General features: G+C 40.2%; 1 protein-coding gene across 1 annotated transcript; it reads left to right on the forward strand.

Moving 5' to 3' along the window:
* Nucleotides 1-279: 279 nt before the first annotated feature.
* RNF34 (ring finger protein 34) lies at nt 280-15764 on the forward strand. Its single transcript, XM_036741102.1, has 6 exons — nt 280-486; nt 9359-9577; nt 11072-11479; nt 13423-13479; nt 13617-13818; nt 14813-15764. Exons 1-6 carry the CDS (start codon nt 481-483, stop codon nt 15001-15003), a joined length of 1083 nt encoding a protein of 360 aa, XP_036596997.1. The 5' UTR covers nt 280-480; the 3' UTR covers nt 15004-15764.
* The last annotated feature ends 1302 nt before the right edge of the window (nt 15765-17066 follow it).

Consider the following 17066-nt stretch of genomic DNA (forward strand, 5'->3'; position numbering starts at 1 on the left):
CGGTGACGTCATCACCCCCGCTCTGGGAGGGAGGGGCGGCCCTTTCCTAGGCAGAAAGATGACTAAGGAGCTCTTCTTGTTCCTTACTGGTGAAGTCCGCTCCCCCCGCCCAGCTCATACCCCCGGCCTGGCTGCGGACCCTCCCCTTTGCCTACGCTTGATTGGCTCTCAAGGCCGGTTCCCTTCGGGCTCTCGCCCTGGATTGGCCGCCTCGGCCGCCGCTCGCCCCTCGCTCCCCCTCCCCCTCGTCTTTTCCCGTCCTCGCCTACGTACCCCCACGCCCCTTACGTGGCGACGCCGCCGCCGCTTCCTCCGTAGACAACCGAGCGGCTCGCGGACCGGGAGGCGGCCGAGCTGTGGCTGGAGCAGTTGCGGTCGCCGTCTCCCTGGCCCTGTGAGGACGGGAGGTCGGTGACTGGCGGGGGCTGCTATGGTGCTGAGTTCTCCCGTAGAGCCGACCGAGGAGAGGCGGTTGCGGCCATGAAGGTGAGAGGACTCCCTCCTGGGGGGTTGGGGGGGGCGGGACCGGGGCCGGCGGCGCCGACCACCCCCTCGCGGGTCTCTCAAAGTCCCCCGGCCGTCCCGCCTTCCGCGGCTCGCCTTGGGCTCGCGGGGGGCGGGCGCTGGAAGAGTGACCCGGCCCTCTCGGAAGATCCTCTTCCCGCCCCGGCCGAGCCCCTCAGCCCTCCCTGGCGGCCGGAGAGGCGCCGCCGGCCGGCCTTGGGCGCGCGCCTCCCTCCTGGGCCCCGCCGGCCGCGGGGGGTCGGACCCAGTGAGCTCGAAGCCCGCGCTCCTACGGGACCCCCGAGGGTGGCCTGCCGGCGGTGGGGTGGGCGAGGGGGCCGGGGCAGCCCGGGAGCCATGGCCCCGGCGCTTAGCATCTCGTAAGCTCGCCTGGGGAGCCGGGGCTGTCGCCCCCACGCCCACCGTCTCCTGCTTCCCCGGGCTCAGGCTGAGAAAAGGTGCGATCTCGGAGGTCAGCGAAGACCCGGGATGTAAAGTGGAGGGGCAGCGTCCCGTGACCGTAAACTGCGGCTGTGTTTGTTTTCCAGTTTAGTGAACTTAGTTCATCAACAGCCTCAGTTAGAATCTTCCCAGCAGTGGGTGAAACTGGACCCTCGTCCACAGCCTGCACCCGGCATGTTGGAAGCCCGAGAAAATCCACTTCTCTCTGTCCCTTTAAATTGGTGCCATTCACTTCCGAGCATCAGCCAAGGGTGAAGTGGGGAGGGCTCGGCGAGCCGACTCGGACCTTGAGCTTCTGAAGCAGTGAAATCCGGAAGATTTAGAGCTATTCAGGGGCATTTATCAGAAAGCGACTGGGAATTGAAGTGGAAGGAAATTTTCTGTGAGGTGGGATTTTAGAAGCAGAAAGCATTTGAGTGAACGTCTGACACTGTTCCCAAATGCCACAGTTTTGCGTATTTCGTGCCAATATATTACGAAAATATTGGGATTTGGCAACAGCGAAGCAGAGAGAACGTAACATTTAAGTTAGAGCACTCAACTGATTTTAACCATGTATCTCATAAAACTTCTAAAAAGTATAGGAAGATTGGGGGTTTCTTTAAGGAAATTCTGGTGTTTATTTTTTTTCTTAAATCCTTTTTTTTTTTAGCACTTCACCTGAAAAGTGAATTAAAGTAGCTCTTTTTTTCCTACTAATAACTTTTCTTAATATTGTAATCCAAACGTGCTAACTAAATACTCTCCAAAAGCAGGTTAAATACTTCCATCCTTTAACTTTGCACTCTGACCAACAAAAAAAACTAGAGTACAAAATTCTGGCTAATCCTAAACTTTCCAACTGGTGATTATGATAAAGTTTCTTTACATTTTAGTTTTTGTGAAACTGGCTTTTTCAGGATAGAAGTCTTAGACCAGTTTACTGTATGTAGAATGACAACTGTTTTGTTGAATTGCTTGATTTGTTATTTATGAATCGCTGGTGACGGGTGATGATAATCAGTTTGGGAGCATTCTTGTTCTGCTTTCAGTAGTACTAACTACAGGAATTATAACATGTGGGCATTCACCCAAATAAGTGTTCATTTAAATGAAATTAAAATGAATTTTTAATTACTGGGCTAAACACATTGCAACTTTGCCCTGGAAATGACTGCTTTTAGTGTTTTTTATTTTATTTTAATTTTTAAGAGCATTATCTTTTCCTCTCCCCTCCCCATTGAACAATTTTTTAAAACACCAAAAATTAGAACTCCTACAACAAATATGCATAGTCCAGTAAAAACATATAACCACATTAGCAGTGTTCAGATACACATATTTCATTCTAGATTTTTGAGTCCATCATCTCTAGCAGGAGGTGTGGGTCTCATGATGTATCTTCATTCCTCTGGACTTGTGCTTTATCACTGCATTCATCAGAGTTCTAAAGTCTTTCCATGGTATTTTTCTTTATAATGTTGTAATTGTATAAATTGTCCTAGTCTCCTTAACTTCACTTGACATTAGATCATAAAAGCATTCCTAGTTTTCTCTGAAACTGTCCATTTTGTCATGTCTTATCACACAACAGTCTGTTAGATTCATTTGCCAATGTGTGTTTAGCCATTTTCCAAAATGTGGGCACCTGCTTAATTTACAAGGGAGGGGGAAGGCTATGAAAAAAGCTGCAGCCGATGTAATTATAAATATTTTTGTACATATTGGTGTTTTTGCTCTTTCTTTGATCTTTTTGGAGTAAAGGCCTAGTACTGGTGTAGTTGAGTCATACTCTACATGAATCTAGTATGTGCAGTTTAGTAACTTTTGGAGTATACTTCCAAATTGTTTTCGGGAATGGTTGGACCAGTTCACTGGGCCACCAACAATTCATTGGTGTGCCTCTTTTCCCACAGCCCTCCAAAATATGTCTTCCTCTTTCCATATACTTTTAGTCTTTACTGTCTTAAAATCAAATAATTTTAATATCCTTAAATTGAAGGACAGCTGTTTATCTTCCCATGTTAATTAATCTTAACTCTTATATCTATTCTTCAATGGTCATGGTGGTTCTGACCCAAACTGCATCTGTTATGTATATCCACTAGATTTCTGATTTCATCCTTGTGGAAGCTCCCAGCCAGACAGATGGACAATCATTTGTAACTTAAGAGTTTTAGAGTAGTGTCACTTGCTTGTTCATGCTCCTTAATTACCTATCAGAGGCAAGATTTAAACCAAACATCTGCCACTTCCAAGGCTGTACTGCTTCTCAAATATAACAAGGAGACAGAATGGCAAAATGGAAAGACCTTGGAAGTGTAGTCTTAATACCTAAGTTTAAATCTTGACTGTGCAACCTAGTCCCAGTGTGACCTTGTGCAGGCAGGTAACTCACTTCCCTGGGCCTCTATTTCATATGAAATGAGGGTGTTGGCCTCTGAGGTGCCTTCTCATGCTACATCTGTATATTTATCTGTGACCAGGGTTAAGATAAAACTGTCTTAGGTGAAAATGGGTTCTTCCTCACTGGCAGTTTTCAGAAGACATTTATAGGTAACAATCAGTGTTCCATAATTCTTCAGCGAAGAATACCATACAGATTAATCTGACAATAGTGTGGCAGAATGGGGGTGAATCACCTATTCAGTTTCTCAGCAGCTATTTTTCTTGAATTCTTTACCTAGTGCAAGGTCTGATGTGTTTTGAAGTTAGTGTGTCTGTGTGACTGGCAAGTTTGTTTTGTGAATATTATTCTGGGTAAGTAAAAGTTACCTTAAAATTACTCATTTTCTATTATCTGCAGTAACATAGCACTCAAAATTTTGCAGGATATCTTTTGAGACAATCTCTACTATAGTGCAAATAATGTTGAATATCTGATCAGATATCCTGTGTGAAAATTCATTAAGTTTTTAACACTAATGTCTGTGTAGCAATTTTCATTTCCAAATGACGTTTTGGAAAAACATTTTGAGTCTAGAATTTGTTGAATGAAATAGCATTTATTAAGCACTAAGTATGTATGCATTGGATACTTGTTTCTCTTATACTAGTAGGATGTTTTGGTTTGAGTTCAATATGGGCTGGGTTCTGTATATGACAGACACAAAAGATAATGAATTTTTGGAATTTCTCCACCTACTAACAATAGCTTTTAAAAATAAATCCTTATACTTAGGGTAGTTTCCTCAGGTGTCCCTAGTTAGGGGCAAAATATTAGTTACCATCTTTATATTCTTCTTTGTTCATTTTTAGTAAATGCTCTGAGGAAGGTAACTAATTTGAAATCTTTCCCTCTCTCCTATAAATAATATTTAATTCGTATCAATGCTGAAATTTAGAATTTCTCATTTTGTTAACAGCATTGGATTTGCATTTTGGAGCACTGAGTTTGGATGACACAGAGATTCCTATAGTCCTTCCTTTTCCCGTATAAACTGATGGTGTTAAAACATTCAAATTCTGAAGTTTCTTTCTGTTTCTGAATATTCAAATTCATAAGTCATTCAAGACCTCTTTTCCTCATTAAAACTATCACATAAAATGTTAGTGTGCCTAATTCTTAATTGAGTTTGGAGCCAGTTAAGTAACTTTCCAAATGTGGTCTTAGGTTGTAAATATACTGGATTTGGTCACAGATACAAACTGCAACTTCCTTCTGTTGTTTCATACTACCATTTAATTTCCTGCAACAACAACAGAACAAACCGGTTTTCCCCATTTCCTTTGAGTTTAGTAGTGTTTATGGTGCGATCACTAAAAGGGTTTATAAAGCACCTTTAAACACACTCTCTAGGGCATGGGTTTTTAATGTTGGGCTCTGTGGAACCCCACAAAGGGTTTGTAGATTTGAAGGGGTCTGTGAACTTGAATGGGAGAAATATTACATCTTTGTTAAATTATAATTGGTTTCCTTTGTGACCCAATATATTTTATACATTTAAATTAACAGTTTTATGCATAAGAACATTATTCTGAAAAGGGAGTGGTCCAAGGTTTTAAGAACCCCTGCTCTAGTGACATTAGGACTGTATTTAAAAACATTTTAAAACTCTTTTTAAAAAAAAACTTTTGAAATATCCTTTATGCAAGATTATAAAGTCACATTAGATCTTGTTCCCATAAACAAAATTTAAAATTCAAAGCTATCTGACTGGCTCTTTCTGTCTCTCTCAGAAAAAGCCTCTGTTGTTGCCCTTGCTGTGGAATACATTTTTGTTCAGGGCAAAGATAATGATATGAGACAGTCTGATTTGAGGCTACCTGAAGAATTACTTTAATCTAAAATTTTTTCTAAAGAATTACTTTAAAGTGAGAAAGGTTAGAAGCTAGAGAGCTTGCAGTGTAGTCTTGGAAAAAAGGGCTACAATGGGCCTTTCCTCCAGCATGCAAATTGTTTAGCTTTTTCCACATAAAATTAAACAGTAATATAGTTCCAGTTCCAGGGGCAAGTAGTTTGATTCTCACTACAAGATCTAATAGAGCTTTTTTAACATTTTATCTCAAGGTTCTGGTTTAGCATATGGGCTACTGTGGTTTCACTCTATGAGGTTGTATCTAGACTCCCATCATCTAGGAGGAGAAAGACCAACAAAATATGTAGCTGTGCTAATCTCAAAAGGCAATATTCTTTGAAGCCTTTCCTAATTTTTTAAAGGTCTTTGTTGTACTTATTGGAAGCCAAAATTGGAAGTAATACTTCGGAAGAGGCGATTAAAAAAAAAAAACCTTTTTTTTAAATAGGTAAATTAACTTGACTACTTAGTTCCAAAATAGAATGGGCTCCGTTGATAGCTTGTGAGTTCACGTCATTTAAAAAGTCTTTAAACAAAGGCTGGATGACTACTTGCTAGCAATGTTTTTGTAAAACTTGTTTAGGTGGTGAATGGGACTTGATAGTCCTTTCCAACTGAAATTCTGTGGTCTGCCTTGTAGCTTCCAAATGCAGTATTTTCAGGTACTCCAGTGGATTAGTGCTCTAATTTAACATGGCCACTTTTTCCAGTGATGCCGTAGAGTACCTCTCATCCATACTTTGTCATCCTGTGGGATTCTTGTCCATGTTCTCCTCTACATCCTCCACAAGAGGTTCACCAGCTTTAACCATTCAGCGAGCATTTATTATGAGTCTGTTATGTGTTAGGCATATGTGCTAGGTGGTTCGCTAGAGCCCTGGGCCTTGCAGTCTGGAAGACTTGATCACCTAATCCTGCCACAGACACTAGCTGTGCGACCCTGGACGAGTCATTGGACTTCTCCATGTCTCAGTTTCCTTATCTGTAAAATTGGGGGTAGATTTGATGGCCTCTAAGACTCCTTCCAGTTCGTGTGATTCACTTCAGGGACTGAGTTTTGACAGTGAGATCAAGGTTAGGGCACTACTTCCTTGGATCTTGATTAAGTACTATTAGATTTCTCTGTAGTCCAAAAGAACCTGGGGCCAAGAGGAAAAAAAAAAACTTTCTCTTTCTCTAAAAGAGGAAATGGATTGAGTTTTGTATGCTTCCGTCCCTAGGTCACACCTCAGACAGAGCAAGCAGAATATACTCTTTGACTGTTTCCAAAGGTCAGTAGGATGTACCAGTGTCCCTGAATCATTAAGAATATTGCATCAAGGCAGGAACAATTACCAGGAGTTTCCTTTTGGTACTTAATCTTTGTTCCTATTCAACCTTTGCTCCTTACTAGGCAAAGGAATTGTGAAGAACACCAATGTTGAGTCACAGCTGGGTTTATATATCTCACCTCTAAAACTTCCCATATGACTTTCTGCAAATCATTTAAACTCTGGACTTTATGAAATTTCCTCATCTTTAAAAAAGAGGCTGGACTAGATCTCTGAAGTCCTTTCCAGCGGAAAATGCCTAGAATTTCTTCTATATAGCCCATTATGCTATCGATCAGAGGTTCTTTTTTTTTTTTTTTTTTTAAATTTGAGGGAGGGGAGAAGGCAGGGCAATTGGGGTTAAGTGACTTGCCCAAGGTCACACAGCCAGTAAGTGTGCTAAGTGTCTGAGGTGGGTTTTGAACTCAGGTCTTCCTGACCCCAGGGCCAGTTTTCCACTCACTGTGCCACCTAGCTGCCCATTGATCAGAGGTTCTTAACCACAGGGGTCTGTGAACTTGTGTGTGTATAAAAAAAAATCCAAAACTATTTTGATAACTTTTAAGATAATTGGTTTCCTTGTAAACCTATGCATTTAAAAGCATTCTGAGGTTTCGTCAGACAAATGAGATCCATGATACAAAAAAGATTTAAGAACTTCTGTTCTAGGTGTTTTGTTTAAAAAAAAAAAAGTAATAGTGCCCACTTTCAAAGAACTTTGATGCAGCAAGCTAATCACATAGGAAATACAAGATTAATTTTAGCTCTCTAGAGGCTAAGTGGACAGGAAAGTCTGCCCAAACTGGAAAGTTTCAGAGACTGCATTACTTTGAGATTCTTGGGGAGAGAGGGGATAGAATGCCTGTATGCCTGTAACTATATACAGTAGACATATACTTAAAAGAGTGTGCATAGTTTTTTAAGAAAATAAGTCTTTTCTCAAAAGTACTAGAGAAGCTTACTATATCTGAAAAGGCATAGCAATAAGAAACTCACTTCTTCCTGAGGCGTCCAGCCCTCCTCTTGGATATCTATTTCTTGGGCATGAAGCCTAAATTTGCTTCCACAGCTTCTACCCTCCCCATTGCTCTTAGGGTTATTCTGTAGGGCCAAACTGAGACAGCCCTTCAAATGCTTAAAAATAGGCTTAAGATCTCCACCCCCCGCTAAGTTTTCTCTAGGCTAAACCTTATAGGGAATCGTCTGGGAAATATAGGACACTTTGTCAGGAAAATCACCCCCATATTATGTTTTTAAATTCTAATTTAATATATCTAATTTGCTTAAACACTTATAGATCCCACAGTAATATTCTTTTATATGTCTAGCACTTGCATAATGCTTTGAGGTAACTAAACTTCACAACAAACCCAGGAGATGGGTGCTATTATTATCCATGTTTTACAGATGGGGAAACTGAGGCAGGCAGGTTAAGTGATTTGCCCAGGGTCAAACAAGCTATAAGTGTCTGAGGCCACATTTAAATTCAGGTCTTTGTGACTCCAGCTCCAGCGCTCTATCGCTGTGCCACTAAGCAATCTCTCTTAAAATTCAATTCAATAAACATTTATTGAGAGCCTACTATGTGCTTTCACCGTGGTAAGTGCTTTACAGTTATCTTCTTTGGGCTTCACAGTCCTGAAATATTTAGGTGTTGATATCACTATTATTTATATAAACACTTTCTGTATTGTCAATAAGAATTTATTAAGCACCTACTACGTGTCAGGCATTGTATTAAGTGATGGAGCTACAAAGGAAGCAGCAGCCCCTGCTTTTGAAATCATCCCAGGACCCAGAGGCAGCACTGCATAGAGGAAAGAGTGGATTTAGAGATAACACATCCGAGGTCTGAGCCCCGGGCATCCTTGTGAAAGGTGCTGAATCTCTCTGTACTTCTGTATCCTCATCCTGAAACAGCACTACCTGGATGATCTGTGGTGAAGTTGTAAAGATCACATGAGATTGTGTACAGCAAGTGCTTCCTAACACAGATCAGCAGTTAATCCCAGATGCTGTCCTGTAATTTGGAGGTCTCAGAAGTAGCTTCAGAACCTGGGGCTGTGGTTAGTTTCCCATGCCTTTTCACCATGCTGTTGACCTGTGACTTCCAAGTATCAGCAAGAACTAAAAATAGAGAGTCATCTTTGGATAGACTCTCTAAATTAGACTTTTACAAATACCTAAGAGTTAATATTTAATTGCAGATTCAGATAGGAGAAACTGTTTGGTTCAGATGCTACATGTAACTACATTAAGAACTCAATTATCTGGCAGTCTTACCAGGTAATGCGGCCAAAAACCACCTCTGAACAGCTAAATGTCACAAAGCCTACATGTACTAACGTGCAAGACCTTCAGGCTCTTGCTCAGTTAGCTCTTATTCTGCACACAGTTCTAAAAAGCTTTGTTATCTGGATTCTAAGCCAGATGACAAATTGCTAAGGCAGGGCAAGAACTGGAATTGCGGGGGGCTGCTAAGTGCTGGCACATAGCAGCTAAGAAGTGCCCCCCCCCATATCAAGGTAAGTGGTCTTAACCCTATTTGAGCAAATAAAATAATCATAATGATAACCTTACAACTTTAAGGAAAATTTGTATTATGTTTATTCTTTAAAATGGTAAAAAAAAAATGTAATACATTTTAGGAAGCTTTCTATTCATAAAATGAGAAATCTTGGCACTTAAAGGGTTATTAAACTCTCAGCTAATTCCTAATCATTTTATTTCCAGACAGGTGTCCAAATATCTGAGGCTTACTGTACTTTGAAATGAATTTACTGATTGTCTGGTGGTTTCTTTCAGGCGGGTGCCACATCTATGTGGGCTTCGTGCTGTGGGTTGCTGAATGAAGTCATGGGGACTGGAGCGGTGAGAGGACAACAGTCTGGCTTTGGGGGAGGTACCGGCCCATTCAGATTTGCACCAAACACTGACTTTTCCACATACCCACCAGCAGCTACAGGAGGAGCTAATATAGTTTGCAAAGCCTGTGGACTTTCATTTTCAGTTTTTAGAAAAAAGGTAAGTTTTATTTATTTTTAAAAATATCAGTCTTTGATATCTTAAATCAGGTAACAGGCAAATTCCTTTAGGTGAAACTGTGAACTACTTTATGCTTTTTACCTTTTTGTTTAGTAAAGTCCTCAGAACCAGAAGGGGTTACTTACATTTACTATTTTGTTCTGGTGGCTTACAAGATAAAGCTTGCTTTTAGAATTTGAAGGTTTATGTCAGTTGTGTGTGTATATAAAGGAGTGCTTTGCTGAAACTTCTCACTTTTCTGTTTCCAGTTGCCAGTGTTCAATTCTAAAAGCAAATTTTGAACATTAACAGTTTAGCGCGATTCCTTCTAGCTCTAATATTCAGTGATTCTATGTGTATGTTGATTTGTATTTATGGCTGCTTTAATCTAAAGAGTCTTTAGGGATTTTTTGAAGAAGTACCCTTTGGCACTTTCATTGTATAGGTAAACTGAGGCAGATACCAACTTAAACCACTCCTGAAAGTGGCCTCTTTGACTTTCACAGCTTTCACTGATAGCCAGGAATCATGAGGCTTAAGCTGTTACACTGCAGCCTTTGTCTAAGGAAGAATGAATTGTTTTCATAGAGATTTGTGGTTGATCTAATTGTACCAAATGCCTCTGCCCTTACTTGAAAGGTTTGAGCATTTCCCCAAATTGTCAAGTTGTTATACTATTCTCATCTCAATTTTTCAAAATTATCCATTGGTATTAAGTATTAAATGAGTCAAAATAAAGAACTAGCTGCTGTTCTAATTTCAGAACATTTTCATATTGCAAAGTAACTTTAAATGTTCTTTTTGAGGGTCCTCACATTCCCAGGTTGTCTTGCATTCTCTTAGCAGTTCATATCTTAATTTTTTTTCTTTTAAGAAATATTAATAGCTTGTAGAGACACTGCAACAAACAGAAATAAATGATTGCATTTCTTTAACTACCATCTCTCTAAACTCGGATGTAGAAATAGCTTTGAGAGTGATTAAGGTACAGATTATTGTATTAGCAGGGTTCGCTGTTTCCTAGGATTAACCTTGAAGGATCAGTTGCCTTTCTTCTTTATTCACTCTCGTTGTGTCCTGGTGTTCACATCTTTCTTTAACTGGGAATAAATGTTCTATGAAAAGACCCAGGATAAAAGTTTCTCACTGTTCTTTCTCCACTTGGTGGTGTCAGCTGTGCTTTCAGCTAATTATATGTTTGTGCTAGGGGGTGGAAAGGTTTTAATTCATTAACACAGGCTTGTGTGGTTTTCTGAAAGTGTCTTTATTGGACTTCTGTGAACCCAGATCGTTTCAACAGTTTTGTTTTCAAGTGTTGCTAACCCCCTTATCATCTAAAGACCTGTGAAAATGGGTCAGTGACATAGAGTGCTTCATGACAATGCCATGTAGTATATTAAGAACTGCTAATGCAAGAAAAACAAGCAAGGACTAAAGGAGCTGACAGTCAGGCATCCGTAATTAAGTGGTTTCTTTTCTGTCTATCTTCTTTAGCATGTATGTTGTGACTGCAAGAAGGATTTTTGTTCTGTCTGTTCAGTCATACAAGAAAATTTCCGAAGATGTTGTACTTGTCACTTGTTACAAGAAACTGCCTTTCAGCGCCCTCAGTTAATGCGACTAAAAGTCAAAGATCTGAGGCAGTATCTCATTCTTCGAAATATACCAATAGACACTTGCCGAGAGAAAGCAGACTTGGTTGATCTTGTACTGTGCCATCATGGATTGGGCTCAGAGGAAGACATGGACACGCACAGCCTGAATTCTTCAAGGTCACAGACTTCGGGCTTTTTTACACATCCTTTTTTTTCAACATACCCAGTTCCTTCTCCAACAGTGTCTTCATCGCAGGGAGACCTCGCAAGCCAAAGAGGAAACTCAGTCCCTGCAGCACTTTCACAGGTAGCTGACTTTGGGCTAATTTCTAGAAGTACCTGGAGGTTTGTGAGTCTTCTAGGTACAAAGTTCACTTTATTTCATTAATAAAGATTATTCACATTATTTCATTATACATTATTTGAGTAGGAAGGGCCCACTGAGGATCTTATCTTAAGATAAAGTAGTAAACAAAGTAACTGAAAGCTTTAAGTATGCAAAATAGTACAATTCCATATTTTTTTTATTTTTAGTCTGCAAATTTGAGGCCTTTTCTAACACTAATGAAGGTGTCAGGACTAAGATTGCGTGACTATACCTTTGTATCCCAGCTTTTCTGTTTTAAATGGGAATAACATTCTCTATCATTTTCTGGGGGTGTTGAATTAATGCACATGGTGCAGAATGGATGTTTATGGAATTAAATACATGTAGGTGTGCCAAGTGTTACAGAAATCTTACACCAATTCAGCACTTTGGGGGGTGTTGCCTCACTAATTCACAGTAACTGGGGGGAGAGGTAATACAGGAATACATCTAAGCCAGTATTTAAGGAAAGAAGGTTGAGCAGAATGAGTAGGCTTATCAATTATATATGTAAATTAAAGTGACAGAACTAGGGCCAAAAGAAGTTGACCTATCCTCAAAAATTGTCTTAAATACTGTCTTCCATAATCTTAGTTACATTTTGTCATTCAAGAAATAAGATGCAAAGACATTATGAGGAAAACCTCAGGAGGAAGTCAGACACAGGTAACTGATTCAAAAGAGAGTGAAGTGCTATGAAAGGGTGTCAAGGTCGTCAAAGAGAAGGATCCCAGAAAATGGGGATGAAGTCTGTCATGGGACTGGACACAATGATGAAGGTTAGAATGCAAGGGAGTAATGATGACATAAAGCTCACACGAAAGGTTGATGCTATAGCAGTTAATGCTATTTTTTATTTTTTAAGTAAGCAGAGGGGAAGCAACATGATCAATTCAGTGCATCAGGAAAATTATTTTGGCAGCGGAAAGGATATATTGATCAGAGCAGAAGTTAACTGGACTAGAGGGAGGAAGATTGGTTAAACAAGAGTTCAGTTGAAATGGGAGGAAGGTCTCTGAAAAAGGGTATTGCAGTGGGAGTTGAGAAGGAATGAATGCAAGAGATACTTTATTCAATCTCCAGGATTGGCATTTGGCTGTAAGGAGGGAAAGAGTTAAAGATGACACCCTCCTTATGAGTGTGGGTAACGGGAGAATGGAGCAGAAGGTTTAGGAGGTGGGGGAGGGAGATAAGTTGTTTTGAATGTCAAAAACCTGAAAATAATATCCAGGTGGCAGTAGTAAATAATACAGGACCAGAGCTCTGGGGAGAAGGACCAGATTGGGAGAGGTGGCTACATTGAAAGGGTAAGAGTAGGATGTGAAGACAACAGGAAGAGGGTTGGGTTTTTTTAAGATTTAATTTCTGCCTATCCCTATTTAGGTTTTATTATTACTGTTACTCAGTGGGCGGATATTAGAGAATGGGAAATGCATCTAAATGGAAATTGAAGGCCCTGCCTTTGAACATTAAGAGAATTTTCTTTTGGGGTATCCCAAAAGGAAAGGGCTTTTAAATTTCCTCTAGTACCATTCCTTTTAGCATTGGCATTATAGTTAAAGCAACCATTTCTTTGTGATAATATTCTTATGGTATTTGCAAAATAATGGCTGTTGGACCCTCTTCAATCGAGACTCTGGTTAGGTTATGTGGGAATATGCTAACTTTATAGGGAGTAGTATTCCCTTTACATGGAATCATTCTAGGAAGCATATGGGTGCTCTCTGTGTCCAAGAAGCACCCAAAACATGAGAGACTAGTGCTGTTTATAGAAGTTATTTCCTTACTGTGTGGGAAAAGTCGTTTTTAGATACTAACATGATGGCCTGAGTTTTGTTAGGAAAGTGTCTTTTTGGTCCTGATCAGATTCATTATGTGCGCAGGGACAAGGTGAAACGCCCTCAACCAACACAGAAGATGATGAAGAAAATGCCGAAGAGGTGAGGGAGCCCTCCCAAGTTACCTTTGGCAGGCTAGACTTGGTGGGTGGGGAAGAAAGCAGCATGTTCCATCAGTGCTGGAGCCACACTAGTTTTACCCTAGAGTGCGACATAAAGGATGCTGTCTGTGTTTGTAGACCCCTGGACTCTCGAGAAAGCGGATGAGAGCTTCATTGTCTGATCTGTCAAGTCTTGAAGATGTCGAAGGGATGAGTGTCCGACAATTGAAGGAAATCCTTGCTCGGAATTTTGTCAACTATTCTGGCTGTTGTGAAAAGTGGGAGCTGGTAGAAAGAGTGAACAGACTATACAAAGAAAATGAGGAAAATCAAAAATCATGTAGGTTTGTTTTTCTTTTTTTTTTTTTCCCCTTTCCCACAACTCTTCTACCTCCAGGCTTTCATTTTTAAGGGGAAAACTGGTGGTGGCAGTTGGTATAAAATTTGTTCGAAATAAGGTATGATCTAATTAATCACTTTTGCAGGCCAGTATCTTTTACATTATCTCAAATTTCTTTTTAAAGGTGGCAGTGGGTATTCCTGAAGTGTATTTTGTGACTGAAATTTTTTTCAGTATGAGCCACTGAATAACCTAAAATGGGATATTTGCATCATCCCAGGTCCTCTGACTCCAAATCTAATAGTCTTTTTCACTGTATCAGTCTTCCTTCAAATGATAGGGAACTAGGCCATAAAGTAGTGACTTCAAGTACACAATGTGTGGTCAAGAAAAAAATGCAAAAATTCTGGGGATGATGACAACTTTGTATTTGTCACTTGACAGTCACAGGTTTACTTTACATTCATGCCTCTCGGGCAGTTTTTATTTTGCAATCATTCAGCATTCTCCTGAGTGATGTTATTTCTGAAACATGCAGGAAGTATGTGGACACTGGACAGGAACTTAGGTTCCTGAAATGAACTGTTTTGGTGTAGCAGATGTAGTAGAGACTCACTCATCACCAGGCTTTCCATGGCTGTTACTCTTTTTCTCCAATTCTGGTTCTTCAGCCATCCATGTCCATGACGATATGGTTGTGGAAAGAGAACCCTGAAATTTGGCTCAGCATCATGTCTGGTGCTCGAAATTCCTGTCTCCTTGTTCAGACCTAAATTTTCCTCAGATTATGAATGTAGGCCAGATAACTGTACTGACATGTAAACATGATTTCTTTGTTGGGTAGTTCTGGTAGTTGGGTAGTTTGCTGTTGAAGTTGGGCTGAATTGTCAAGTAGGCATGTGTAGATTTGATCTTAGTTGGCCATCTGCTTGTGGGTGCTGTGGATCACTATGCATTTTCCTGTGGTCCTGCTGCACTTCTGGTTGTCTTTCAGATGGAGATAAGATGCAGCTCAACGATGAAGAAGACGACAACCTCTGCCGGATCTGCATGGATGCCGTCATTGATTGTGTTCTTCTGGAATGTGGCCACATGGTCACCTGCACCAAATGTGGCAAGCGCATGAGCGAGTGTCCCATCTGCCGTCAGTACGTGGTTCGAGCTGTGCATGTGTTTAAATCCTAGAACGCCTCCTATTCAGCCCCATGGTTTTATTTCAAAAGCATTTCAGTAAGCAGACAGGATTTGAAACCATTACTGTTCAAAGGCTGGACTTTTTTGTTTTGTTTGTTTTGGTTTTTTTCTTTTAATTTCATTACGAATTGTGGAATCTTGCTCAGTTTAATGTGGAAACACTTTCTCTGTGACATTTCCTTTGGCAATCTGGGAGGGAGTTTAGGGGTGTAGAAGGATGCCAGGACCTTCCCATTGACGAGAGTTTCCAGCTTTCAGTTTTCCTGTTGCTCTCTTCTTAGCAATACTGCCCCATTGCCTCGACATTATTTTTAACTGCTGCCCCCTTTCAACAAGATCAGTGTCAGTAAGCGGAGCACACCGTGCATTCTAAGCAGTGGTCATGAAGATTATTTACCCTTTTAGTCGAGTGTGTTTAAAATGCTAATTGATAAATGTAAGTTTCCACATTGTTGCTCTTCTAGTGTTTAAATTCAATATAATTGGAGACAAATGAGTCTACATAGAAAACTGCCAGCTCCTTAGAATAAACATGTCAATTTATGTTCTGATTAAGCATTTCCTACCAATGGCTGCATTTGTCATTACAGAAGTTTGTATGTTAAGGAATTTTTTTTTTTTTTTAGCCTGTAACATCATTTTACATTCTTGTATAGTAAAGGTGTTTTTGTTTGTTTTCCCCTCAGTGCTATCCTGCTAACTCATTTCAAGTTTAGGAATAAATTGCAAATTTATAAACAAGTCTTCACAGATGTGCTATCGTGTGCAGTCTTGGTCAATTTCTATAATATGAAAATAACTGTTCAAAATAACATATCATCAGGGTTCTGTAATCTGAGGTCTGTGTACAAAAAGATCACCTAATTTAGAACTTCTAAAGACCCAAAGCATGTCCATTAACATTCTTTTCTTCACTTGCCACTTAACTACAGAAACAATCTACAGAAAGACAGGCTTTTCAAACGGAAATTAATAACTTGAATTGGCTCATTCTCTTTTTACCACTTTTCATCTTTTAATAAGCATTTTTGGGTAGGCAAGCACTTGACTCAGGGGCCTGATGTTAATCCTGCTTAATAAGATCTTGATATTAAACTTTTTGTATTTTTTTTTTAAATTTTTTTTTTGTTTGTTTTTTTTTGGGCAGGGCAGTTGGGGTTAAGTGACTTGCCCAAGGTCACACAGCTAGTACATGTGTCAAGTGTCTGAGGCCGGATTTGAACTCAGGTCCTCCTGACTCCAGGGCCGGTGCTCTACTGACTGCGCCACCTAGCTGCCCCAACTTTTTGTATTTTACTGAACTTAAAAACTTAGTGTGCTGTTCAACGAAGGATCATGTTTCAGTTGACATTCTCAAAATGGGTGAAGGTAGGGTTGAGAAGAGAAGGGTCTTGGAAGCATTTTTTTAGCATTCTTAATTTGAATGTTGGCTGCTTTTAAATCACAGCCGAGGGAGTGTCCCCTCGTCTAGTCAGTGTACTAAGGTACAATTCATGTTAACAATTCATCCTTTTTCTGAAGCATTCCCATGATCCTGCACCTGCTGCCTAAAGCAGCACTCGGCTTTTCTGGTGAAGCACTGAGCTTAGGAGATGTTCTGTTTCCACCAAGCAACAAATAGAGTGGTTTTCCCTCAAACTTCCCATTCCCAGTGTTTTCAGAAATCTGATAAGTAGCAGGTGGTGTTGATATGTTCATGAAACCACAAAGAAGAGCCTAAGCTAGCAGGTTTTAATCCAAACACTAACTTTAAAGCTCTGGTTGTTTTTTAAAAGGGGAACAGAAAAAATGACTTGTGTTTTAAGATACCAAACATTAAAATCATGATCTTTGTATAGGACACAGTCTATGATGGAATTCAAGTGTTTGGGCATCTCAGTGAGGTATTCCCAAATTTACTGCTTTTGAAATCTAGATTCCCTGGATTACGATGTTGAAATCTCATGTGGCAGAATCTTGTTGCTCTTTGGCCTACGAGACATTTGCTGCATCTTGTTGAAGACCTCTAACGTACTTGAAATCAGCTTTTATTTACTTTCCAAATAGGTATTTGG

This window comes from Trichosurus vulpecula, chromosome 1 (assembly GCF_011100635.1).
Source record: "Trichosurus vulpecula isolate mTriVul1 chromosome 1, mTriVul1.pri, whole genome shotgun sequence".
Classification (NCBI taxonomy): Eukaryota; Metazoa; Chordata; class Mammalia; order Diprotodontia; family Phalangeridae; genus Trichosurus; species Trichosurus vulpecula.